Source organism: Toxorhynchites rutilus, chromosome 3, assembly GCF_029784135.1.
Source record: "Toxorhynchites rutilus septentrionalis strain SRP chromosome 3, ASM2978413v1, whole genome shotgun sequence".
In the NCBI taxonomy this organism is placed as follows: Eukaryota; Metazoa; Arthropoda; class Insecta; order Diptera; family Culicidae; genus Toxorhynchites; species Toxorhynchites rutilus.
The window spans coordinates 148731128-148756861 of record NC_073746.1 but is presented as its reverse complement, the minus strand read 5'-3'; the positions used below and the strand labels follow the sequence as shown (position 1 = coordinate 148756861).

Sequence of the window (25734 nt, the reverse complement as noted above, 5' to 3'; positions counted from 1 at the left end):
CATTAATTCTTTCCGACTTCAACTTATCACCAGTACTGTACGATACAGTGCGTACTAAAGTACAAGAACAAAATGGCGTCTTCACTGCTTGTAGTATTTTCTCAAAAACTTCTTCGTTCTTCCTAACAACCGCGCACCGTTAAGCTTCGATTTTCGACTACGAATTTAATCCACGAACAAACGCTTTCGCATTCGCGAAATCCGTTCCTCGTCGCCAATGTTACTTTAAATGAAATACCGAATTTAATCTCGACTATAAAATAGCTTCCGTTTATTTCGCTTCTCTCGTATCTATCTCGTTTTTCCCGATCCTGTCTTTCTTCCCCTCTTTTCTTCTATGCAAGGGATCCGTCATTGCCGTTACACTGTAATTCGATAATAAACATAACAGTGTGCTTGCACAATTACCTTATAATAAATGAAATGCGCAAACGACCTTCACAACGCAAATACATTGCGCCCAATACAGCAGATGTTTATGATTGCACTGGAGTGTATATTTCAGGACAGTGGAGGGAGGATGCAACATAAACTGATGCCATTCGAAGACTTCCTTCATCTATGAGGATATGTGCTCGTAACTTTTCTACTGAGGCTAATGCTGTTCGTGAAAGATTTACTGACTATTTCCTTGGACCAGGTTCAGTAAAGTGGCAATGGAGGAAGATACCAGTGTCTAATAGTAGTGCATAACGAGGAATGAATGAAAAATAAACATGTTTTTTTTATTATATTTCTCTCTTTTTAATAATCTAACGATTATCACTAATAAAAATATTGTTAAACAAGTCTCTGATGTCAGCATAATGATGAGAAGTGCCAAAAATCTAAAATGATTCGTAATTTTATCATAATTACTAAAGATCATTTCTATAGCTTCAGTATATCTCAGCATTATGCTGAAAACTTTCCATTAATCCATGGCATCTTTTTAATACCAATGTTATTATTACAATATTACTCTTAAGTGCGATTCACATACAACATCCACGTCAAGTTCACGTTCCATCACATCGCGTTGCGTCAATTATTCTCCCACGCAATTCTTATGGAAACATTCACAAACACTTTTCTATTTCTATTCTATTTCTATTATCAATCAACACTGACCTAACGAAACAGATCAAAACAACATGAACAAGGTGGTACTAGATTAGTGGAACAAATCGTTCATATCGTAAAAAATGTGATTTCAGATGGTTCGTAATTAGAAAGCTAGCAAATTCAATCGGATATAATCAAAAAAATGTAAACATAATTTTGATAATGCAGCAAAACGTTTACAATAGGTGTTCGCCTCAATTCTCACTTATAGAAGTGTCTCATCTGTATAGAACAGAACAATCATTTCATGTCTTGTCTTGTTCGTACTGTCTGATGCATGTAGTGGCTCCTGTCAAAGCTACGCGATTTTCGCAGCCAAAGCTTGGAAAGTTCTATCTTTTTTCGCACTGCCATGGGTGTGCTCGCGGTTCGTTCTGATTGATTGGCGAATAATATTTTTTTTCGTGAGAGAAAATCGCGCTCATTGTGAAGGATTGTAAATCCGGCGAATCGAATCGGTATTATTTACAAGACAATTTGTAATATATACTAATTATTTCTCTCAGTGTAGATGCTCTTCACAACTGGCATCCCTGGAGACCGCGGTGAGAAAGAGTGAGAAATGCACCGCCATTTGTATACCAACGCGAGCAAGCCCTTCATGTTTTGACGCGTAGTGCAGAAGTAACTGGGTAAAGAAAGAAAACTCCGCTGTTGATTCTTTGAAAAGCAGTTAAAGCAGTTCTATATGTGTGAAATCTACTTTATAAAACAATTTTTCCTGCACGGTACCGACTGGCGGATATTTTGATCATTTTGTGCGGTATCTTCCGGATTGTCCTGATACAATAACGAGGAGTAACCAGAACCACAATCAGATGAGCTGAGGTCGCTCGTTAGCGATGATGCCTAGAGCCTGTTTTAGTAAACAAGCATGAAACATTTATTTTTCAAAATAAAAATCCAAACGAAAAAGGTCTCTCGGAAAAAGCGTAATGATCGGGGAGTCAAAGATAAAAAATCTCGGAAGAAGGAGACAAACAGGGACGCTGCCCAACGCTATCGTCGAAGGAAGAAGGCCGAAATCGAAAGGATTCTTAACGAGGAAAGTAAGCTGAAGGATAGGAATGAAAAGTTGAAGCAGAAATCAGCCAGCATTAGCCGCGAGATTCGAACTCTCAAGTGCCACCTGCGCGAGGTTTGTAAATCAAAAGGGTTGATTTGATCAAACCGGTGATATGTGCACCGCCGCTTCCGTTTTGGTCACGTTACGGTGATTTTGGTCGAACGGCAAAAGTTCCATCATTGGAGCTTGAAGTTTGTGAATAGTTCATTCCATTGCAGGGAATAAAAAAAATACGAACACGATACTTTCAAGAAGTTACTAGTATTTCATTAACTTTTTTATTGTTATGAAAATGGATTTTTCTCAAAAATTAATATGCTGAAAGCAAATAACATGGCAACATCATAGGCGATAAAGGAAATATATGTAGATAAATTAAAACGGAGCTAGACCTTATTTCTATTTAATTGTTTTTTTTTTTTAAAAAGACTTTAAACTAGAGAGATCAACCTCATTTAAAGGAAGGGCTACAAGTATGTGGAATAAAGGAACGAAAATAAGACAAACTCTTTTATGATCCGAAATATTCTTGGTACTTTGCATGTTGTGAAGAATCGCGAAAATGACGATACTGAGTACACCCATACCTCTCTTTACGGCCTAGATACGTTCCACGAAATTTGGCCGCAAAGCTAAAAGCCGTAAAAAGAATCAATTATTCTAATACAAATTCATGCAAATTGAATCAGATCGGTTCCAAATTTGTAACATGATTTATCATTCAAAATGCATTTTATCTTTAATTTTATTATTAATGTTATTAAAAATTAAATTCATTTAAATTTATTTCATTCAAATCAAAAATGCATAAAAACATAACAATGATTTTGTTGATTAGGTTATTGTCCCGCGAATATTCTTTCACTTCTGTGCAAAAGGAATTTTTAAACCAATCCTCAAACGTTTTTTGCCGTTATAACGGGACATTTTAGGGCGTAAATCGATAACGTGCCGTAATTGAAGAGGGCCGTTATAGCGAAATGCCGTATAGCGAGGTATGGGTGTATAAATATGTAAAAAAAATCAAATCAGAATATCAACAATCGTGAATGCTTTACATTGTTTTCTTATCTTATGGTCAATAAAATAAATTCAAAGACGATTACTCGCTATTGACCCTAGATTAGGTTTACAATAAATCTGTTCGTTTTTCGTCATTTTCGATAGGAGATTGCACAGTTTTGCACCTATCGGACACAGATACTATCTATTAAGATGCAACTCTCTAATATGTACCATACATCGCCCGTGATGCATCGCTCTCGACCCGAGAGCCCCTGGGTGGAATGGCTACTAGCTGCCGTAACATTCGGCTCTTTCTGTTCTTTACAGATTACATAAATATATTTTAATTATAAAAAACGAAATTAAACCCAACGTGTGTGTTCTACGCGATTCGAAACACTACCGTCAATTCAAATTTGTAGTTATCTCAATACCCACCAGGCGTCGCTACATGCACTTTTTTCAATGCCATCTATCTTGAAAAAATGTTCACACAACAAAATTGCTCGAAAACGGAAGTCGAATGCAGTGTTTGTCAGTTGCTTTTCGCCCGTAAATTACCGACAGGGTTGCCATGTGTAGTATGATTGCCATCCATCCAAAATTGGAATTGTAAAAAATATTTTCACTTTTTGCACTGTTTTGAATGATTATGAGAATATAATTCTCAATTGATTCCTTATCTATATAAATAAAAATGGAACGCCAAATGTGTTTCTAGGCGTGAAACCCGAGGAAGGAATCGTCTGATTTGAGCCCTCTTTATTTCATTGTATTCATCTCTACCCGTAGATCAATGTTATGGAAAGAAAAATCGGAAAGGAAAGAATGAAGGAAAGTCGAAAAATTCAGATAATTGAATTCCCATCTGTTTTACAATTACATCGTGATAAAGGCTGTCAGTCCATTCGATGTTCGCGCTATCGAAATTGATCTTTGTTCGAAAGTGGAAATTGATTTTAGAGTAACACACTTTTACATCTTCTATATATATAAAAAATGGAACGCCAAATGTGTTGGTAAGCGCAAAGCCCGATAATGGAATGGTTAAACCGTCTTCATTTTATTGTATTCGTATTGTATTGTATATTTTAAACTCTGAGGGAAAGTGCAAAAGCCAAAGCCTATATTCTCTACTCCGTCATCGTTGTTGGTCCAATCGCGTTTCGTGTTGGTGGAGTTGAGCTTGACAAAAGATTCTCGGAAAAACGCACATTGAAAATAAAAATCATGTATGAAAATTCACTTTTCTGTATCAAACATGTATTCCATGTAACGGAAAAACATGTTATTCACGAGTGAATCAAGAATTGTGAGAACATCGAACATATGAGTAATCGACAAATACTTTTGATGGTACAGATTCTTGAAAGAAAAAGTATAGATGAAAAATACTTTTATCCCTTCCAGTAGAGATGAATACATGCAACACTGTTCACAACTGGAGGTAGTGTGATTTAGCACCAGCGAGTATTTTGTGGTACCAATACTACTCAATATAAGAAGTGTAAATAGAGAAAAATGTGAAAAGAACCGATCAGCGTAAAAATCTATATATAGGGAATCTATAATAGGATAGCACGTACTTTTGTTTATAATTTGTGGCCTAGAATAAGTCATTTTTTCACAATATGTGATCATAAATTATGTATCCGATCTTGTAGCGATATTCTGTAAAGTATTCTATATGTAAAAATTCCGATCATCACAATGGATCACATTACCAAAAACTCCAGTAAATGTACAGCTACATTTGTAAAATGTGTATTTCCCATTTGGGCAGTTTAATGTGATTTGCTTCCGCATAAGAAAATCAAGAAAGTGTATCTAGCAGCTTTTAATTGAATTATACGTTGATATATTACTATTTATTTATATCATTTTTGTAATAAAAAGAATCAAACAGAAATAATGAAATGATTAGACATTAGCGATGAGAGTGGTACAGTGTCGACGTCTGGTGGCGACTTTCAATGCGGGGCCATAATTTGGGCCCCGAACTCGATGTTTACTCGTCTTTGGGAAAAAAAAATACTTCGGTGTTGCAGACAATTTGAATTTCATTTTCGATATTGTTGATTGTATTTGTTTTTGTGATTTTCATGGTCTCGTGATCAGGGGTGCTATATATATATATATATATATATATATATATATATATATATATATATATATATATATATATATATATATATATATATATATATATATATATATATATATATATATATATATATATATATATATATATATATATATATATATATATATATATATATATATATATATATATATATATATATCTCTCAAAATCAGAGATGTATTCCTTTTTGGTTTTAAAGTTATGATTTTCCAAATTTAACCGATGGTTCAAGATCAAAAAATCAAAATCATTTTTCACCTTAATTTTTTTTCGAAAATTTCTAACTTACCGATTCAGCATACTAAATTAAAGCACTTTAGCTAGTTTTCTTTTAAAAATAAAACGAAATCGAACACATCTTTGATTTTTGGATAGCATAACAAATCCTCAGCTTTCAAGAAAAATTATAAAAAAATATAGCGCCCTTGGTCCCGGAACCATGTAAACTATAAAATACAGATATAATCATTAATCACGAAGACAACATTCTTTCTCATCGCAAAAGTAATATTTTTCCAAAGAAGTCTACCTCATTGGATTCAATTTTATATATCGATCATCTAAATCGGTCTAGCAGTTCAAAAGTTGAAAGTGAATTTTTGAGATTGGGAAAAAGAGCAAAAATAGTATTCCGAATTATCGGTTAGCTTTGATAAACCATAACTCAAAAAAGAAAAGGAATACATCTCTGATTTTGAGATATTTTATGTAAGCAATCCTCAGCTTTTAGAAGAGATATAAAAAAATATAGCGCCCTTGGGCCCGAGTCTATGAAAACCATAGAAAACAAGTACAATCAATAATAACGGAAATAAAATAGAAATTTTTTGCAACTGAAGTATTTTTCCTAAGCGATTCGATTTAATATGTCGATCATTAGTATCGGTCTAGTAGTTCAAAAGTCATGATTTTTTTTGAAAAAAGTAATTTTAGGAAAAAAGTGAAAAAAAAGTAAAATGAGATGGACACGCAATGAAGAACAAATCTACCACTTTTCACGAAATTTTGAGAACTACTATATCGGTTTGGCATGGAATGTCTGTATGTAAACGTCGATTATCCAACCGCTAACGATCATTTTGAAAAACTTTGATAAATAAAATGAACAGCTGGCACCACTGGAGACTGTGGCGAGAAAGGGCGAAAAATGCAACGCCATTTGTATACCAACACGAGCAAGCTGCTCAGGTTATGACGCGTAGTGCATAAGTAGTTGGGAAGAGAAAGAAAACATCGTACAAACGGAATTTTCACTGCCGACTGTTGGGCCTAAAAATTGGCTGTTGGATTTTTGAAAAATTGTTTTAGTAGTTCTAAGTGCGTTAAACTGACTGTATTTAGCGAAAAGTTGAAGTGAGACAAGTGTTTCGCTGGGGTAAAGGGGAATTGGTGCGAAATCTGGTGTATTTTGAACATAAAACGACTTATAAATTAGAGTCGGTGGTTGTTTTGGCAGTATTCGCTTACTGTTTTTCAGTGGCGGAAGGCGCTGCTCTGTGAAGCGATTTTCATCGGTGGATATGTTTGTTTTGCTGACACTATCAGAATTCTCGAAATAAAGTGTTGGAATTGCAACGGCTCTGCCCGAATTGTAAGTTTTGTTTGTTTTGTGTGTGTGGAAGATTCTTGCTAAAACTGATATCTACCTGCAGTTTAATGGATAATTACACCGAAAGTAGTGGGGTTGATTCATCGCCAGACATGAATTCCAGTCTCGAATTACCATCGCCGGATCGTTCGATCGTGATGCCCCGAAAGTTAACCTTTGGATTATCTCCGGAAAACGGAGACTACCGACGACCAGCTTTAACAGTAAGCCCACGGAAGCAACCATCTGTTTCCCCTCCGTACAGGAAGGTCCGAGCATTACGGCTCTTCGATTCGCCGGCCACTCCGAAGACGATAATTCAGAAGTCGACAAGTAAATTCATGAAAACACTTGTAAATGCGTCCATCAAGGAACCTGATGTTTTGGCGAAACCAATTGAGAGTAATGGACTGATGTGCGAGAAACCCCGAGCTGTACCATTGCATCGGAACTACGAAAATGTACTTCCACCAGCTAATGTGAATCCATTCACACCTCCGGGAATGTTCATGCGAACGAAGAAACGAACGCGCTCTGGTTTGGATGGTCATGACACTCTGTTGAATACCAGTGTCCCAACTGTTTTCCCATGTAATAAGATTAATCAGCCCTCGACAAGACAGAGCTTCGGTTACTTCCAAACACAAAAGAATTTCAATGATTCACTCAAATCGTCCGCCCTGCTCGAGGAAGAACTGGGTGAGGAACGCCAAGCGCCCAAACGACTTGCCCTGCAAGACTCAAACATTTCCCGATATGAAAAAGAATTTATCGAATTGATGTTACTCGGGGAAGGAGAATTCGGATTGGTATATCAGTGTCTCAATCGATTGGACGGATGTATATATGCGATAAAAAGAAGTATTAAACCGGTTGCTGGAAGTTCATTCGAGAAAACAGCGCTAAACGAAGTCTATGCTCATGCCGTTCTCGGAAAGCATGATAACGTTGTTCGCTACTATTCTGCCTGGGCCGAAAACAATCACATGCTAATCCAGAACGAGTTTTGCAACGGTGGAAGCGTCCAGACTCTTATCCAGGAACGAACGCTAAAGGAATCGGAACTTCGATTGCTTCTGTTGCACGTCGCTGAGGGCCTCAAGTATATCCACTCAAATGACCTCGTACACATGGATCTTAAAGCCGGTAATATCTTCCTCACCAAAGTGCCACAGAGGCCAACCTGCGCGAGCTCAGCCGTCCCGGCTGACACAGCTGATGATGGTTTCGAGGATATCTACGAAGATCTCGAGAGTGAGTACCTGATCACGTACAAGATTGGTGATCTGGGCCACGTTACTTCAGTGAACGATCCCCAGGTAGAGGAGGGAGACTGTCGGTACCTACCGAACGAAATCCTGCAGGAAGATTTCTCCAATCTTCCCAAAGCGGATATCTTCTCCCTGGGAATCACATTGTATGAAGCCGCCGGTGGAGGTGCTCTCCCCAAAAATGGCCCCAAATGGCACCAGCTGCGAAGTGGGGCATTCCCGGATCTGCCCGGAATCAGTCGAGAATTTAACGAGCTGATCAAGCTGATGATGCATCCGGATCCCGAGAAGCGACCATCCTCGACCACTATCTTTAACCATCCGTAAGTGATTCTTTGCATAGTCCAGTGACCATGATAATAATTGGTTTGTCTTTTCCTTCCTCAGAGTACTCTCACCAATCGATTCGAAGAGCAAAGCGCAGCTCTGTTTGGAGCTCAGCTTGGAACGGCAGAAGAACGAGGTGCTGATGCGGAAGCTGAAGGAGCAGAGTAAAATGCTGAAATCCTACGAGCAAGCGCAAACGCCACGTAAGTGTTGAAATTTATCACGAATAGAAGTACAGTTGACATTAGATAAAACGAAGCCTATTGATACGTTTATGTTCATGAACCGATCAAGCAGGAAAAAGAATTGTTCAATTTAATCAATGTTTTTGTTCATCGACGCGCATATCGCGAAATAAATATCAATCGTTGGCGTTGGGCTTATTTTGAGATTGAACGTGTAAGAAGATCAACCTGTGGATGAGCTTTCTAAAACGACAATCCGTAGTGGAGTGATGACTTTTTTTTTGTAAATATGTAGAAGAATATTACATATATTAAGATTACAGTCGAATAAGTATGCCCTATCTACAGCTGTAATTTTCGCCCATCATTGAGGTCTTGTCTGGAAAAGTCTTTCTTTTCTGTGAGATAATGTAGTCAGAATTGGAGAACATAATGATAATAGGAGGATATCAGGAAGAGTCAGGCTAATATGACGCGTGAGGTAGCATTTATCTGCAGATTTTGATCCTCATTTCGAGCCGCAAATTTGATACAAAGCCATCTGGGCTTGAATCACAGTATTCCCGAAGGTCCCGGATCCTCTCATGTTATCGACTCGGGTATAAAAGAAAAGCTAAGGAATGAGGTGACATTTAGATTTTTACGTCACTCGTGGCGCAGAACAAGAAGGAATATATTTTCAAGCTTTTCATGATAAAACGTGACTTGATGTTTCCACATCCAAAAAACACTTTTTTGGCGTGTAGCGTGCCTTAGCGGAAGTATACGGGAATAAAACACGTTGCACGCACGCATCTTTCGTTACTCACCGAATTCTATTCGGCTATTGAGAGGAAAGCGGAAGCAGTTGTTCTAACCGTTCGAAGGCTTTCAACAGTCCAGTTGGGAGATGCGAAAAACTTTTTATAACCCTCCTGTAACGATTGCGTTGAAAAAATGGACTTTTTCGGCTGGTGATAAAAAAACTATAACAGATAATGGAGTTTGATGTATAAGGCAATTATATATGCTTACTCGCAAAAATTCTACGCCCTTGCGAGCGGCCTTCTGGTGGTTAACCGGAATATTCGCCATGGTGGACGAAAACATGCGTGTAGGCATTTATTCGTTTTATTTATCAATTCCTTCTCAGTTTTCGCGACAAAATTGTTGGAGCAAACCTTGCGCTCAAAGGTTTGTCCAGAAAATCTCGATGCGGGTTCGCCGACTTGGGCCGACACATCGATATTCCATTCCCCCGCTCCATCTGATCTAACGATCGCTTCGAGTAGTGGGCCGACGCCAGATCCGACCAGAACACAGCGTCTTCGCCCTTATGGTATTTCTTGATGAATTTCCCCGTTCATGGCCAGTCCGGAGCTAAAGCAGAGTGGCTTTGACATCCCCTTCTCGCTTATTGTCAGCCACAGCAGCACCTGGCTGGTGTGTGAAATAAACTTCACTTCGGAGCTCACTTTCTTCGTTGGGGGAAGTAAAATACAAAGTGCCCTGCCTGTTGTTGCCATCCAGGGTTCGATAGGTCTCGTCGTCCATCCCCACCGCCACGTAGCGGTTCGCCGAGAAAATCGACTTGATCATCTTATTCAGCCGTTGCCGCTGCGTCATTGCCTGCAGCTCCGAGACCAGTGGACGAGATTTCCGCTTCCTGACATGTATGCCCATGTTCATCAGGTACTTTTTCACTGTTTGGCCGGTTGCACCGACCCCCCGGCCAAGCGCACGCAGCGATGTAGCCACTTTTCCCTCGACCTTTGGAGCTTCTTGTCGCTCAGGGTCGTCGGTCCGTCCAGGTCCGTCCGAAAGCGGAGTTTCTTTCGATGCTCTGATTGTTGTCCCATAGGGCCAAGATGTTGTAGATGCCGGAACGGGCGTATCCGGCGTCCACAAGAAGCCATAAGAAGCGCACAATTCTGAACGGAGTAGCTACACTGTTTTCGCCATTCCGATAGAATTCGACTGATAGTGCCGTCAATTTTTTTCTGCTGATTCATGGATTACTATGATTGATGCTGCATGGGTAGTTTCGTCAGTGCTTGTGGAGGTAAACACATGAAAAATCGGCAATTTTTGTCCATTTTTTTAATGCAAACGTTAAGAATGGGGGTGTTTATAAATTATGCTCTGCTTTTAAGGAAGGAGTGGGCACTCCCACAGTTCTTTATTGAGACTAGTTGTGCCCAGTGTTGCTTACGTACAGATTTTTCGTTATTTTTCGTACAGATTCTGTACGGTACAGAGTACAGATTTTCGTCAAAAAGTACAGATTGGTACAGGTTTTTTCCATTTGTGAAATTTCTTTCATTTGAACAAAGCAACATTAAGGTACATGACGACTTTTACGCAGCAGTATCGCTTGGTGTTGCTGATCCTAAAAGCATTTACTATGCAATGATTGATCAGTTTCATAAGGACGGAATTCCCTACAAGGATCGTCTGAAAAGATTCGCGTCGAACAGTGCGCGATATGTTTTGCCCCAGATCAACCGATTCAATCGTTTGTTCCAGGCTGAACAACCTGAGTTCACGAGCTACATGAAGAGCTGAAAGATTTTCATTTGATCATTCTCACTAATATTTGCGAGGAATCTCACATTGTGTCAATGTCCAATGCTATTAAATATGACGATCATTTGAAAAGCGACAAGAATTTTAGGTTGGATATTTGTCGCAGTTTTTTTTTTCGTGGAGCTGATCAAACAAATGAGAAAAAGATTCGATGATTCGAAACCCATGTCGTTCCAAGAGGTTTGAAGTGGAAACTGGAGTGGGATAGCTCGATCGGAATACTTGTAAATTTATCTTCTCAACAGATAATTATAACAAGATTTTTCTGTGTTGTGGCAGATCTCAATGCAGATTCAGGTTGACACGTTACACCCTAGGTTGAATGTAGGGCCTGAAGTATCGGCTGGAATTAGGCTTAGGTTTGCTAAGCTGTCTGGTCTCGAAAATGATCGCATTAGTAGGTCGTTGTCGGGTATCTAGTAAAGCGGGAATTCCTTTGTAAATTCAAGGCTAATGCTGACATAGGTATTGGGTTCAATTCCTGATCGGTCAAGGATTTTTTCGGGTTGGAAACTTTCTTGACATGCCTTGGGATAAGTAATGGGCCTGAAGTATCGGCTAGAATTAGGCTTGGGTATACTCAGCTGCTCGAACTCGGAAACGATAGTACCGTGGCCGGAGATCTGATAAAGCGGAAATTCCCTTGTAAATTCTTGGCTAATACTGACATAGGTATTGGGTTCAATTCCCGATCGGTCTAGGGTCTTCCCGGGTTGGAAATTCTCTCGACATGCCAAATACGTTTAGATAATGGCATAAATGGTTTTTCCGTTTAGTAATCTATGTCTGCGAGATAACCAGTCCGTATTTTTGTTCAATTTAATTTGCTCACTGGTTAGTTGATGAAAAAAATATAAATACCGTTATATAATTATTATCAATAAGATAACTCGTCTAGCTCAAACCTTTGCAGGGGAATGAGGTGGACCATCATCATGAAAAAAAGCCTACGGTAAAGTGACCAGATGGTCAGAGGTCTAACGCGGGACACAAAAAACAAAACATTATGTTTATACGTTATGTGAACAAAATCCATAGTTTAAAGAGTCTCATTTATTCGTGAAACTCTCAACATGTGTCCTAGTAATTAAACCTGACCTTTAATCACTCAATTGTGATTTTTCGGTGATTTAGATTTTGTTTACGCCTGAAAATCTCTCATTCGGTCAGAGCATTTAAGTCTGGCAAGCACGATTCAAATTCTACAATTTTCTTCCAATTATCGAATGGAATGCTCGAAAATTCCAATCCATTTTTCATCGATTTTAGTGTTAACGTCCCTTGAGCAGTCTGTCAAATAAATATTTTTTTGGTGGTTCATCCATTTAATAAAATCAACATGATCAAATTGTGATATTGAAATACATTGATATCGCGGGACATTTTCGTTTCTTTTGCCAAATGCGGGACGTAATCTTACGCGGGACGTCAGGTCAGTTTAGTCTACGGTAATGTTAAATATCAGAAACTTTTCCAATTTAACTAGCATTAACGTTGTATTAGAAGCGTTTCCAAGATGCTACAATGGGAATGTACAAGATGTGGAGAATTCGGTAGCCTAACGATAAAATTACTTCGTAAGGAATTCACATTTTCAGAAAACGAGTATGTGCAGGATTGGTGAGCAAACATTGGATGCCTAAGAAGAATTGACGGTTCGATCGCCTTTTCGGCGCTTCGATTCCTTGATGATAACGTTCTTACTATGCCTCATTCCTCGGCAACTGTCGAGTTATTGCCAGTGAAGTAATTCTTAGAATAGTTTTTTTTGCATCTGCTAAAGAAAGGGTTATGAGGCATGTGAATATTATATATGCATTAAATGAAATAAATTTTATTCGCAGGCAAACTTCCATTTATTGGACAATTTATATCATAAACTCTGTTACTTGAATTGGATTATTGGCCATCATCATCCCAGGTTTCCGTGTTATATAATCTACATCCAAAATACAGGCTTTCGATCGTAACTTTTCCATCTGGTTATGCCGAATTGGCAGGGAGACTTGACCTGGTACCGATTTCAGAAGCCAAAAAGTACCACTGTTGGCGACGCGTATGTGATTTTTATCCACCACCAGTTAGATAACTGATTGTACTGCGAAAACTTGAAACGGATTTTTTACCATTAAAGGTTTTCCGGCGTAGTTTTTCACAGTTTTCGCGATGATAGTGATAAATTATTTGGCTTTCGTACTGAAGCAGTCTCTTTGATAAATTCGTATTCGGAAGGTCGTCAACAAGCAGTATTTCATGAAGGAAAGCTTTCTTGTTTCTTGTCTATTACGTCCGGTGTACCACAAGGGTCAGTACTGGGGCCTATTCTTTTTTCGCTTTATGTGAATGATTTACCTTCAATATTGAAATACTGCTACATACACATGTTTGCTGATGATGTGCAACTATATTTTGATTGCACCAAATTCAATATCGAACAAATAAATGTTATACTCAACGAGAAACTACAGAATATAGCATACTGGTCTGAAGCAAATGTAATGCAGATCAATGCCTCCAAAACCAATGCTCTGTTCATATCACGCTGCAGATCACCTGCTTTGCCAGAATTATTTTTGGAACAAGAGAGAACCAGAGAACCTAGCAAACCTATCTGCAGGTCTGCTTCTACTTTCACAGCTGAACCCCCTTTCCTTTTCTATTTTTGTATACTGTTCCATAGGGCTCTTGCTACACATACATGCAGAGCATCTGTTGGGCAATCATCATTTGTTTACATTCGTAGCTTCTATGCAGATTCATTATCAATCGACGTTCTTGTAGATGATTAAAATATAGTTGCGATCTTTCTATAAGCGCGAAACATTTCATAGAGCTAACATGAACTTTGTAAGACAGTTAGGCAAGCTATTTACCGATCAAGAGATTTTGTGTGACGCATATTGCTTAACTTAGTAGCACCTATTTCGCGATGTTCATTGAGCGACATTCCCACTAGATTTGAATCGAAAAAAATAACAGGAGAGGATTATCAGCATGTCCGGACTTATATTCAAGACACAGAGGAACTAGCTCTCGTTCGAATGCTTCCTTGTATTTACCATGAATTAGCCAATTAAAGATTTTCTTCGTTTCTGATCAATTTTCTTATAACCATATTTCACTTCTCCGCAGAGCATTCAGGTACCCGGAAATAATATTTGAGGGTTGGTTGATCTTTCTGGATAAATATGTTCTTAATTTTTGGCGAAATCAACCACCGATTAAGGATATCTGCACACGAATATTCATTATAGTTTACTTCATCATGTAAAGAGACATATATTCGAATGTTATTAATATAGTGTAGCGCGTAATTTATATAACTATTTCGCTAAAATAATTATTTAAGCAAAGCTCAATCTTGTCGATCCATATAAATCCTATGCAGCGATCTCTTTTGCCTGCCCAACAGATCGCTAATACATATGCACGCTGCATTGACTCTTGCTTTGTATTCTGCTCTTCTCCGAACAGCATGTTTATATTTCATGGTCATGTCCGGGTCCCAATCGAATCAGAAAACGTTCTGATTAAATTGAGTAGAGCATGCTTCTTACGGCATCGGTAAACAATGAATAAAACTGTATGTATATTGCAGTGCCGCCCGTGGTGATAATTGGAAGCGTGGATTTATGGGGTTTCTTAATCGAACGAATATTTGCAACCCCGATTTGAGGTGGTTCGTAGAACTTACATTTTCTGAAATTTTGATAGACGATGTAGGCACCCTCAAGGACTCAAAAACTATCAAAAAGTTAATTTTGTCAAAAATGGTATTTATGGGGTTTCTCAAACAAACGATTCAATGGTTAGCCACCATAGTCTCACAACAATAATATAAAACAAAATTGTTATTTATATTGCAGTATCCCGCAAGTGCCGAGGCAGTAGCACCCGCGAGCTAGCGGTATCCGATCGTAAACTGCGCTCCTATTCGCGTAAGAAGCGTACCACCAATCTCATCACAACGCGGCGAGGAATCAGGGATAATAGTAAGGGCAGAGAATACTAATCATATACTACTAGCCAGCCAGCCATCATAGCCAGAGATGAAACATCAACAAAATCCAACCGAATATTGATCAGTTGCAGTCTGTCAGTCACCCAATCGAAACTCTAGAGAGCAGAAAACAGAGTCAAACTTTGAAAGAAGTCATCTGAAGTTATTCTTCGATACAAGAAAAAAAAATAACAGGATAATATATACAGAGAAATGAAAAAAAAAACATCGTATCGATATCACAGCGCAAATATGTTACGGGACATAAAGTTTCTTTTTCATAAATTCTTTATATTATTTTTTTTCGCTTTTTTCCAAAACGCTTTTTTTTTCGGAACGCCCTTAAATTAAGTCTTTTTTTACATTTTCGACAAGCTTTGTTTTCTAAATTTTTGATACCGCTTCATTTTTTCCTACATTTTTGGAATTGTCACTGCTATTAGAATTACCAATGTTACGAATGTTACATTTTTGAGAACGTTGAACTAAATATAACGTAAATTGTAAGTGTTCGATTTGTTGAGCGATACGAAAAAAAAAATATTTTAAAAAAAGTTGAACGAAAAAAACCTTGCTGTGACTACTCGTTGATGAAAAACGTGCCTTTTGAAAAGATTATCACTGTTACATACACACACACTACATTTGCGGTAGACGGAGAAGGAAACTCAGAAACAAAAAGATGTTGTGATACATCCATCGAATCGCGTAGAGCAGATGAAAAGAGCTGATCATATTTTTATTTATAAGTCAGAATTCCAGACAAAGAAGAAAGAAAAGTAGAAGCGAGACGCATTTTCCAGCGAAGGGAAGTAAACAAAAACAAGAATTTAACAAGGACGGAGATCCATCTAAATCGAATAAAACGGAGAAAATTTGTGATTTTATACTGTAAGAGCAACTCTAAGCCTAAGCCTAAGTCGAACCAAGTCCCCTCCTCCCAAACCCCCAGAAGATGAAAAGCGATCTGTTATTGACCAAAATAATTTTTTTAGCATTATATGTATACGTACGATTCTTATTTTCCGACAGGTTCTGTAGCTTGTACATAGGTTCATTAAGTTTTCTTCCATTTTCGCACCCCATAGACAGGGAATAGTTCGGGGGTTGTTATGCGGTCCGTTTGTGTGGGAATTCGCCAGCACACCTGCACAAAGCTATTCCTTCGCCAATGCCATAGAAGCAGATTTTGTTTTCCAGCACGGCCGGAGAAGAATCGCTTCATCTGCGCGTTAGTCTTTCCGCTTTCATTATTTTAGCTTGTAAGGAAAGAAATGTTCCAAAAACTATATTTTTCATAAGTGATTATTTCCTATAACGGAAGATTGTAAACCCTCGATCGGATACAGAAGTTTTTATAATAAAGAGTTATTCAAACAATACTTTGTCATCTTTCTATTAGCATAATTTCTCCACGAACTCTTCCAAAGGAACCTGGAGCGTTCCATTCTCGTCCGGATCGGCGTTAGTGTACTCGGGGAACAAAGCACTGCAGTAGAAACTCAACGTTTTGGAATCTATCTTCTCTCCGAGGGTAGAGAGCATTTCGTTGAAAGTCTTCAAATCAACGGTTTCGTAGATACCGCCGGTGATGTAGGTTAATGCCGAGCGAATTTCCTCACAGCTGGGACTGATGGGGGTTTTGTGGTTCAGGAACAGTTTCACGACTTCTTCAAACGTCAGGTATGAAGCTTCAAGCTGATCGATTTCTCTAACCAAGTTGTCTTCCTGAAGCGATTGCATTGGATCATTACTAGTTTAGATGCATCATCATTCATGTAATTTACCTCAAACTGAGTCATATGGAAACCAATACTTCGCATATAGTTGGGTACGTCTCTTGCATCCATTGCATCTCTTATCTGTGGGTTTGGGGAAGAAATTTCGATGTACAGGACGGACTCGATTATTTATGATTCGATTATATACCATTTTAAACTAGTTTATATACTATACAGTCTGGAAAAAAAAATCTTTTTATATTTCAAGAGAGAATATTTAAACGTTAAGGGAACTTTTAATAGGCTATCGTAAGTACAGTGAAGTAAAAATCGCTACCGTCGTGCGGGGCTACTTTGGACAATTTAGGTTTTCACAAATTTCTTATAAAATTACATTTTTTCAAAATGTATTATCTGTGATAATTCATTCATACAATACCTTTCTACCATTTCACGTTGACAGTTTTTTTTTAAACGCAACTACTCCTTTCCAGAAAATTAATAAATGAGTACTAACGAATTAGCAATTTTATTGTTCGCACGGGCACTCAGTTATCCTTTATATTGTTGTTTGCAGTGTTTTGTTAAAATTGCTCTCTAAATTATAAAAAATATAGGAAGTTGTGTTCAAGACACGACCGCATTTTTGGCGTAGAACTACGCTGGGGTTTAATTCAAGTCGCTTGTTTATAACTGCGGATATTATTTTATAATGCTACGAAAATTTTGAAATAACCAGTTTGGTCGCCTTGAAATGTTTTTTTTATTGTAGAATCATTTGACAATAATTGTTTGATGATTCATTCTTGTGCTCGCAGAATAATACATGCTCGAGATAAGCGCAGCTGTCATCCTTAGTGGAGAAAGTTTTACTACTGGCAAGCGATAACAAATTACATACGAAATTCCAGAACGACATTTACTTTCTTGGTGACTAAATAAACGAAATAAACTCTATCTGTTAATCTCAACAACCTCGGAAAGTGCAGCACTGCTTCATTATGATCAAGATTAGCACAAATATAATCATAGTTGAAAGCAGTTTTGTGACTGGCACGCGAGCTCAAATAAATTAATAACTTGATATAACTTATTGAATAGCTTGGTATTCCCAAAATATTTTTTTGGTGCACTACCTTAACGCCTGCTTCACCATGGCGTCAGTTCAATGCATCGATGACAAGAAAACAAACAATGTTAACTGCTTGGAAAAAGGCCGAATATTTGCCTCAGCAGAGATTCATTACTAATACCCTAGCGTAAATATTTCCCTCCCGCTATCTCCCCTCCATGTTTCCATAATTTGTAACACCAAACGCACGCACGTACGCACAAAAATATCCATATATCGATGGCCTGAAGCAACTAAATATACACACGCTTATCTCCGTTTTGCGCTCTTCTCAATAGAAGCCCTTTCTGTTAATATAACCAGTCTTGATTAGCTTAGCTGTCATCCTTTGTGGAGAGAATTTTCCTACCGTCATGCAAAACCAAATCACTGACAAAATTTCAGAACATTTATTTTCTTGGTGAGCTGACAATAGCCTAGCTTGATGATTCCCCACACAATTGTGTAGCTCAGAACCTTAATGTAATGGCGTCAGTTTGATGCGATGATTGCAATTCACGTTGACGGCGGAATGGTGTCGACATCTGGATACGACATTAGTTTGTATGAGGCCAACTCTTCTCTATCAGATTAGTCGGCAGTTAAGGCAGTTTAAAATTACTTAAATTTGTATGAATTTTTTTTCTTGGCGTAATTTACCTAGTACAAGTACGTTGTTCTGACTTTAATTTAAACTATTTCTTATGAATTTTCAGATATTCTCACCAAAACTTAACTATAAAACTATAAAATTATCTTTAGACACAATTTTTGTACGATATTTTTTCACTACTTGCAAGCAAACGTGATTTTCATTTACATAGAGTACCAGTTTGATTTAGGAAAAATAATTTTTCATTCATAATTTTTATTTTAAAAGTGTGTTCATAAAATGATGATGATGGTCCCGCCTCCTTCCCCTACAGAGGTTTGAGCAAGACGAGTTATCTAAAAGATAATTTTTTTTTTTCAACATTGAAATCAGTTTAGCAAACATGAAAAACGAACTGATTTTATTTACAGATATAAGTTCAAAAAATTGCAATGTCCAAAAAAGCCAATACTCAGTCATGTCCGCCACAGAGCCGATACGGTCCCGACGAGGCCCTTGCAGCCAAGTGGTCCACCAGAGCACAAGTCCAACCGCCAGCCTTGTTTTAGATTGACTTTGAATACCCTCATTCAGAGAAATCGAGAAAATTTCCTTTACGAAAAATTCCTAGACCGGCACTTAAAAAAAACTTTCAATTTAATATCCTTTATATCTGTGTCTCGCGCGCGACGCTCAAACTTTTGTAGACTACTTTTATTTTTTATTTTTTAAACTAATACAACTATAAGAACGACAAAATAAAAATAAAAATAGTCCATCATCACCAAGATCATGACAGACATAATAGAGATCAATACAAATTTAAAAAGATGATTTAAAAAAAATTAAATAATCTACATAATATAATCCGTTCAAAAACTTCGTCAGATTCATTGAAAATATTGAAAACAAACTGCAAAAAAATTGTCCACATTAAATTATCCGTTCGTATAAAACTTCGTCAGTAAAGATCTTCGTCATAAAAATAAACAAAAACTCGTTCAGCTGTTAAGAGAACACAGCTTTTACATGTGAAATACAGTGCCTCTTAAATTCTGTAAGTGTTGTTGCGCATTTAATATGTCTTGGCATCGAGTTGAACACATTTATTCCTTTGAAGTACAACGAATTTTGTGAAGCACATGACAAGAAATTAGGTGTTCTTATTTCATTCGCGTTTCTAGTGTTATAACTATGAAAGTCAATTCCTCTTTCAACTCGATCACACAAATATCGAGGCAGCAAACCTTTAACTACTTTGAAAATGAACACCATAGTTAAATAAACAATCCTTTGCTTCACGGATAACCATTGCAGAGCGTCCAACATTAAAGATGAGGAAGTGAATCTGTTACATTTTAGTATCAACCGCATTATTTTGTTTTGCAAGCGCTGTAATCTCGATATTTGTGTGTCATTGGCTAAAAATAAAATGGAAGAGCAAAAGTCTAAATGAGGAGAGATGATTGATTTGTATAGCTGTATTTTGCTGCAAATAGTTAAATCGTTTTTCAATCGACATAAGATTCCATACTTCTTGGCAATTTTCTTGATGACATTGTCAATGTGAGTGTTGAACTTGAGTTTGTCATCAATAATCACGCCAAGATATTTAATGTCCCGAACTCGATCAATAGTCTCATTATCAATAACGATGGAGACGTTTTCATTTAAACGATTTCGCGAGATTACCATATATTTAGTTTTACTTATGTTCAATTTCAATTGCTTATACTTCAACCATCTACTTAAAGAATGTAAATCTCCATTCAAATGTAAAACGACCTGATCTAAATCATTAGCTGCAATGAATAACACAGTATCATCTGCAAAAAGATTGATATCACAAAATCGTAAAACTCTTCCCATGTCATTGATATACATAATAAATAAAAGGGGCCCTAATACACTTCCCTGAGGTACTCCAAGATTATTCCCTAGGGGATTCGAAATTGTATCATTAAAAATAGTCCGTTGAGTTCTGTCATTTAAATAGCTTTCGAACCATTTATATGCAGTACTCGTAAATCCAAAGCGCTTAATCGTGTTCAACAACAAGGGCCTAGAAATTGTTTCGAAAGCGCGTTTTAGATCCAAAAAAACAGCAATGATATTCTCTTTGCACTCTAGTTTCTCTTTCCATTTTGCTAATACCAAGTTCAATGCGGTTTCACAGGAATGACCTTCCCGATATCCCGATTGTTCTGGTATTAGCAAAGCATTGCAATTTAAATATTCCAGCAGCTGGCCTTTAACGACTACTTCTAATATTTTCTCTAGCGTGTGCAACATATTGATGGGACGAAACTCTTCGGCTTTAATCGTTCCAGCAACCTTTTGAATTGGAACTATTAAAGATTCCTTCCACACCTTAGGCACATGCCCAGTTAGCAAAGATTTATTAATAAGGTCCAGCAAGATGTGATCGATGACATGAAAGCAATCTTGAATAACTCTAGCATTGACATTATCCACTCCAGCCGTTTTTCCTAAAGAAAAGCAAATAGTTCTAAGTTCATTTAATGTAATTGGGTGAAAACTTTCAAATCTACAACTACTGTTAACCGGCTGTTTTATTTCATCAGGTTCATCAACCAATTCAATGGACTGATTGATCAATGAAACACTATTGACAAAATAATCGTTAAACTTAGATGCTATAGCCTGTTCAGACTGTTCAAGTGTGCCATTAAAAGTTATGGAACGCGGTTTGCTATTACTAGGTTTTAATAAAGATTTCAAAATTTTCCATAACTCCTTGCTGTTGCTTTGATGCAGATCAATCTTCCTCTGAATATATTCACAACGAGTTTTCTTAATCGACTGTGAATATATATTGCGCGCGTTTGTGTACATATTCCAATGATTTCCATCATTTGTTCTACAAAATTTCTTGTACCATCTGTCTCTCTCACGTTTAAGGCGTAAAAGATCCAAATTGTACCAGCTGTTCGAGTTTTTCATAGGAACAAATTTATGCGTAACAAGCCGATTTGTACACTCTTTCAAGGTATTAGTTAGAACAGCTGATGATTCATCTAAATTACCGACCTCGAATGGAAAATCCAGGCTTCTCACTACGAGATTCGAAACAGCATGCTTCGAATATTTCCTCCAGCACTTTAATTTCACAACATCTTCATTTACCACGAGATTATCTACAATATTGATAATTAAAGTCTCATGATCGGTTATTTTCAAATTGGTATCCGTGACTGTGTAAATAGTATCAAAATTGGAATAAACATGATCAATTAAAGTTTTACTGTGCCTGGAAATGCGCGTAAATTCATGTACTGTTTGTTTCAAATTGAAGAAATCGGATACACGCTTCAAATGGTTCGAATTGTAGTCATCACGCCAATTAATATTGAAATCACCAGCTAATATATTCAATTTGCTAGAGTCAAGGAACATTTCAAGCCAGTTTTCTAAAATTTCAACAAAACGCAAGTCGCTTGAGCTGGGACTATGATACAAAACACCAAAATTACCCATCTTCATGCCATGTTCAACTGTAATGCCCAAGAACCAGTTACCATCAAACACTTCGTTGAGGCGAAGATTGAATTGAACTGATTCTCTGACATAAATAGCAACACCGCCAGTGTGCCTAGAATGTGATAAACACGCAGCAACATTATATCCCGGAATACTATACTGATCAAATGATTCTATTTCAACAATGTGTGTTTCAGACAAAAGGACTAGAAATGGACGCTTTTCCTCAACAATCTGACGTAACGCTACGTAGTTTGTTGACAGTCCCGCAATATTCAAATACAAAATATAATATTGGTTCACAATTCTTCTGGAACCTGGTTGCTATTTATTGAAATGCAAGCTGCTTTTTTTCAAATCAAAAAGTCTCTGATATACTAAACATTCAGAGCTAAATGCGGCATGATTGACGTCCAAATTCAATTTCCGTTCTGTATTCATTTTCAAACAATTAACACATTTCAACACAGTTGACTTGCATTCAGATGTCTTGTGTTTCTGACTACACCTTGAGCACGTTTCAAAATTTTATTTGCAATCCGTGCTCTTGTGTCCAAATTCTCCACATTTGAAGCATCTTAATACATTAATCGCAGGAACTACGGAGCACCGATCGAACCCCACATTTACTTTTTTCGCGTTCAATAAACAGTTATATGTGTCAACATCTACTTCAATTACAGCAGTAAACTTATTGTAGGTGAAGCGTGGATTTTCGTACACATTTAAAACCTTTACATCTTTTATTTCGATGCCTTCATTCTGACTTCGGAGGTAATCAATGAAAACATCGGAGGAATGCTGATCGCTCATGCCCACGATTTTTAATCTGGGCACCGATATGGGAACAACAGCACTATACTTATCACCCAAATTGCATTCGATGTCATCTTTCACATTATCTATATTAGCTCCAGTTGCACACTCAACAATGATGGAGCCATTTCTTCCATTTCTGAAATTACTAATTTTGTGTGTTCTTGGATCTAATTTTGTCTTCAAATGCTTCCGAGTATCCTCGCAAGCTTGTTTGGACTCTTTAGGCTTGATTACAATAACCGGATGAGTCTTACGATTACTTTGCATGATACTAGTACTATTACTATATCCCATTATCTTATTGTTGTTAGAAGTGTTCGCACTTTTAACAACATCCGCAAAACTAATTTTATTTTGATGTACATTATCATCATCATTATTTTGAAATTTTCGTTTCTTACGTTTCGGAATATTTTGGTGCGATTCAGAATGAACTGTACCAGGTTCAATGAGCAAGTCATTCTTTGCAGCTAAATTATTTTGCGCGTTAATTGTTAAAATAGAACTAGTCATAGATTCCAATTTCTCACAAATCAATTTTTCAAGAGACCCATTTACATCTTGTCTCAATTCTTCCATACCGCACTTTAACGCGCTGTCTATCTGAGCAGCGATCTGATCTCGTATGCCCGTAAGCGAGTCAGAGAGTGAAGATAATTTCATCACCTCTTTTTCTATCTTACGCACATCCGAAATTACATCGCTCTGCTCACCACAACCCTGGTCCGATAGACAATCATTGCATTTGAACAATACATTTACATTCTCCGTGATAAGCTTTGCCGTTGCTTTAGTAAGAGAAGTACAGCGGTAGTGGAACACACCGCTACACTTCCCGATACAGCAAACCGGCAAATCGCTTATTACAATCCCCAATTTACACAGAGAACATTCCATTGCCAATTCCAATACAGATTAAAGCGGGACGCTTTAAGTGTTGTGTAATACAACACAACGAACACCATACAGAAAAGAGAAATAAAAACAATACCGCCACAGCTGCTATATGAGAAAAAAAATTTCTTGTGCAAACCCATATTGTCATGCCTACTCCCCCATTCCGTAATACGAATTTCAATGCCGTCAACGCGGATGCCAGCGACATCAGCGAGTGAGTAATTTGTTCGCGTCCACAGCTCAATTCGAAACGAAGACATGTGATGACGCAAAACAAGGAAAAACAAGCGATATTTATTGCTTTGCATACAGAACGATACTGAAAGTTTGCCTTCCTTCCTTGCTTGAGACTTTGAACTTCTTCAGTTTATTCGTCTCTAACCTTCAAATAGGCGCTTGGAATTTACTTTATCCATCATATTACTCCTTTACCCCCATTGTCTTGAAAAAGGCATTCGATCCCTCTCCGTCCAGCTCTCCCAGCAACGATGTTGTTCAGTCGATTTCCTCACGAAGAATGAAAGTTTGCCTTAGCGAAATCCACTGTTTATACTATAGGCAAATATTCCTCTTTGTTCATCTTCTTTTCCTTTGTTCACGGAGACTTTACATCTTACGATTTCCCCTTCGTTGCTCGTCGATAAGTTGCTCGTTATTGACAGCTCTGTTCGGGAAAGTACACAAATGGACAGAACAAATGTATGAGGAAATGGGAATGCTTCCGATTTTCATCAATTTTAACCATATACAGACTATGGGATTGTTATGTATAGCATATCAAACAAATCTTAGGGAATTTCCGATTAGTTTGGTGTGTAAATCGCCAAAATCCGTTCGCGGCAAAAATAGTTAATTACCTTATTTCATAAAAACGTGACCTGTTTTCTGATTTGGCACCCTTAATGAAAGACGTAGTTCTACGTCAAAAACCTCGAAACGTCGAGCGGTAGTGATTTGAAGCTCCAGAAAAATTGTTTCCGTATACATTGTTCTTACAATTTTAAATACTGGTAAGTGTGTAAACCTATCAGAGATCTATTCGTTTGTCAAAAAATTGAGAGCGATAAATTTTCCACCGTTAGCCATATTGTAAGGTTATGTTTGTTTACTTTTTTGTAGGTAAAAGAATGGTGAGGAACTATCGGAAGGATAATAATGCTCGGAAATATACTGTAGTTTCTACTGCAGATTCAATGCAGTGCCTTGAAAAAGTCAAATCCGGAGAAATGTCCCACGCAGAAGCCGCTAGGCAACTCCATTGCAGCCGACAAACAATATACAACAAGCTATGCGAATCGCACCAGAAACAACCCGGACATAAGAAAGTTTTTACTGAGGCGGAAGAATTATCGTTTTCAGACCATCTCAGCTGCTTGTCCGAGTGGGGCTTCCCCGTTGGAACCGATTATCTGCGGGAAATAGTTCGAATTTATTTGACGAAGCAGGAAAGAAAAGTGCCAACTTTTGTAAATAACAAACCTTCACGGGACTGGGTGGCACGATTCCTACGCGATCACCAGCAACTAAGCAAACGTTTTGCACAAAATATAAAGTTAGAACGCGCAGGAATAACACGAGAAACAATCGCAGAGTACATGGCCCATGGAGATTCCTTTATCTCTGGAAGGTGTTCCGGCTTCCAATATTTTTAATTACGACGAGACGAATTTGTCAGATGATCCGGGTAAGAAGCTTGCTATCTGCAAGCGTGGCTTAAAGTATTTTGAAAACGTGAGGAACTTCAGTAAATCTGCTACTTCCGTTATGTTTTGCGGAAGTGCAACTGGAGAACTGTTGCCACCATACGTGGTGTTCAAGGCAGAACATTTATAGGATTCT

General features: G+C 37.6%; 2 protein-coding genes across 3 annotated transcripts in view; one reads left to right on the top strand and one right to left on the bottom strand.

Moving 5' to 3' along the window:
- Positions 1-6527: 6527 nt before the first annotated feature.
- Positions 6528-16636, top strand: LOC129775515 (wee1-like protein kinase). The gene is made up of 4 exons (XM_055780350.1): positions 6528-6909; positions 6971-8500; positions 8565-8707; positions 15121-16636. Exons 2-4 carry the CDS (start codon positions 6975-6977, stop codon positions 15264-15266), a joined length of 1815 nt encoding a protein of 604 aa, XP_055636325.1. The 5' UTR covers positions 6528-6909; positions 6971-6974; the 3' UTR covers positions 15267-16636.
- Positions 15549-25734, bottom strand: part of LOC129775514 (cilia- and flagella-associated protein 251-like) — a 62150-nt gene continuing 51964 nt past the window's right edge. For both annotated transcript variants that reach the window (XM_055780348.1, XM_055780349.1), the window contains 2 exons: positions 17042-17116; positions 15549-16982 (listed from right to left, as the gene is read on the bottom strand). In XM_055780348.1, coding sequence (XP_055636323.1) covers positions 16653-16982; positions 17042-17116 — 405 coding nt within the window. In that variant the 3' untranslated portion in view covers positions 15549-16652. The remainder of the gene's footprint in view (positions 16983-17041; positions 17117-25734) is intronic.

What these genes read in the sequence shown, in the direction of transcription:
- LOC129775515 (XM_055780350.1), top strand. Translation starts at nt 6,975, where the DNA reads ATGGATAATTACACCGAAAGTAGTGGGGTTGATTCATCGCCAGACATG. An exon ending in ACCACTATCTTTAACCATCC is followed by an intron (nt 8,501 to 8,564) that starts GTAAGTGATTCT and finishes TTCCTTCCTCAG; the next exon opens with AGTACTCTCACCAATCGATT. An exon ending in CGAGCAAGCGCAAACGCCAC is followed by an intron (nt 8,708 to 15,120) that starts GTAAGTGTTGAA and finishes TTTATATTGCAG; the next exon opens with TATCCCGCAAGTGCCGAGGC.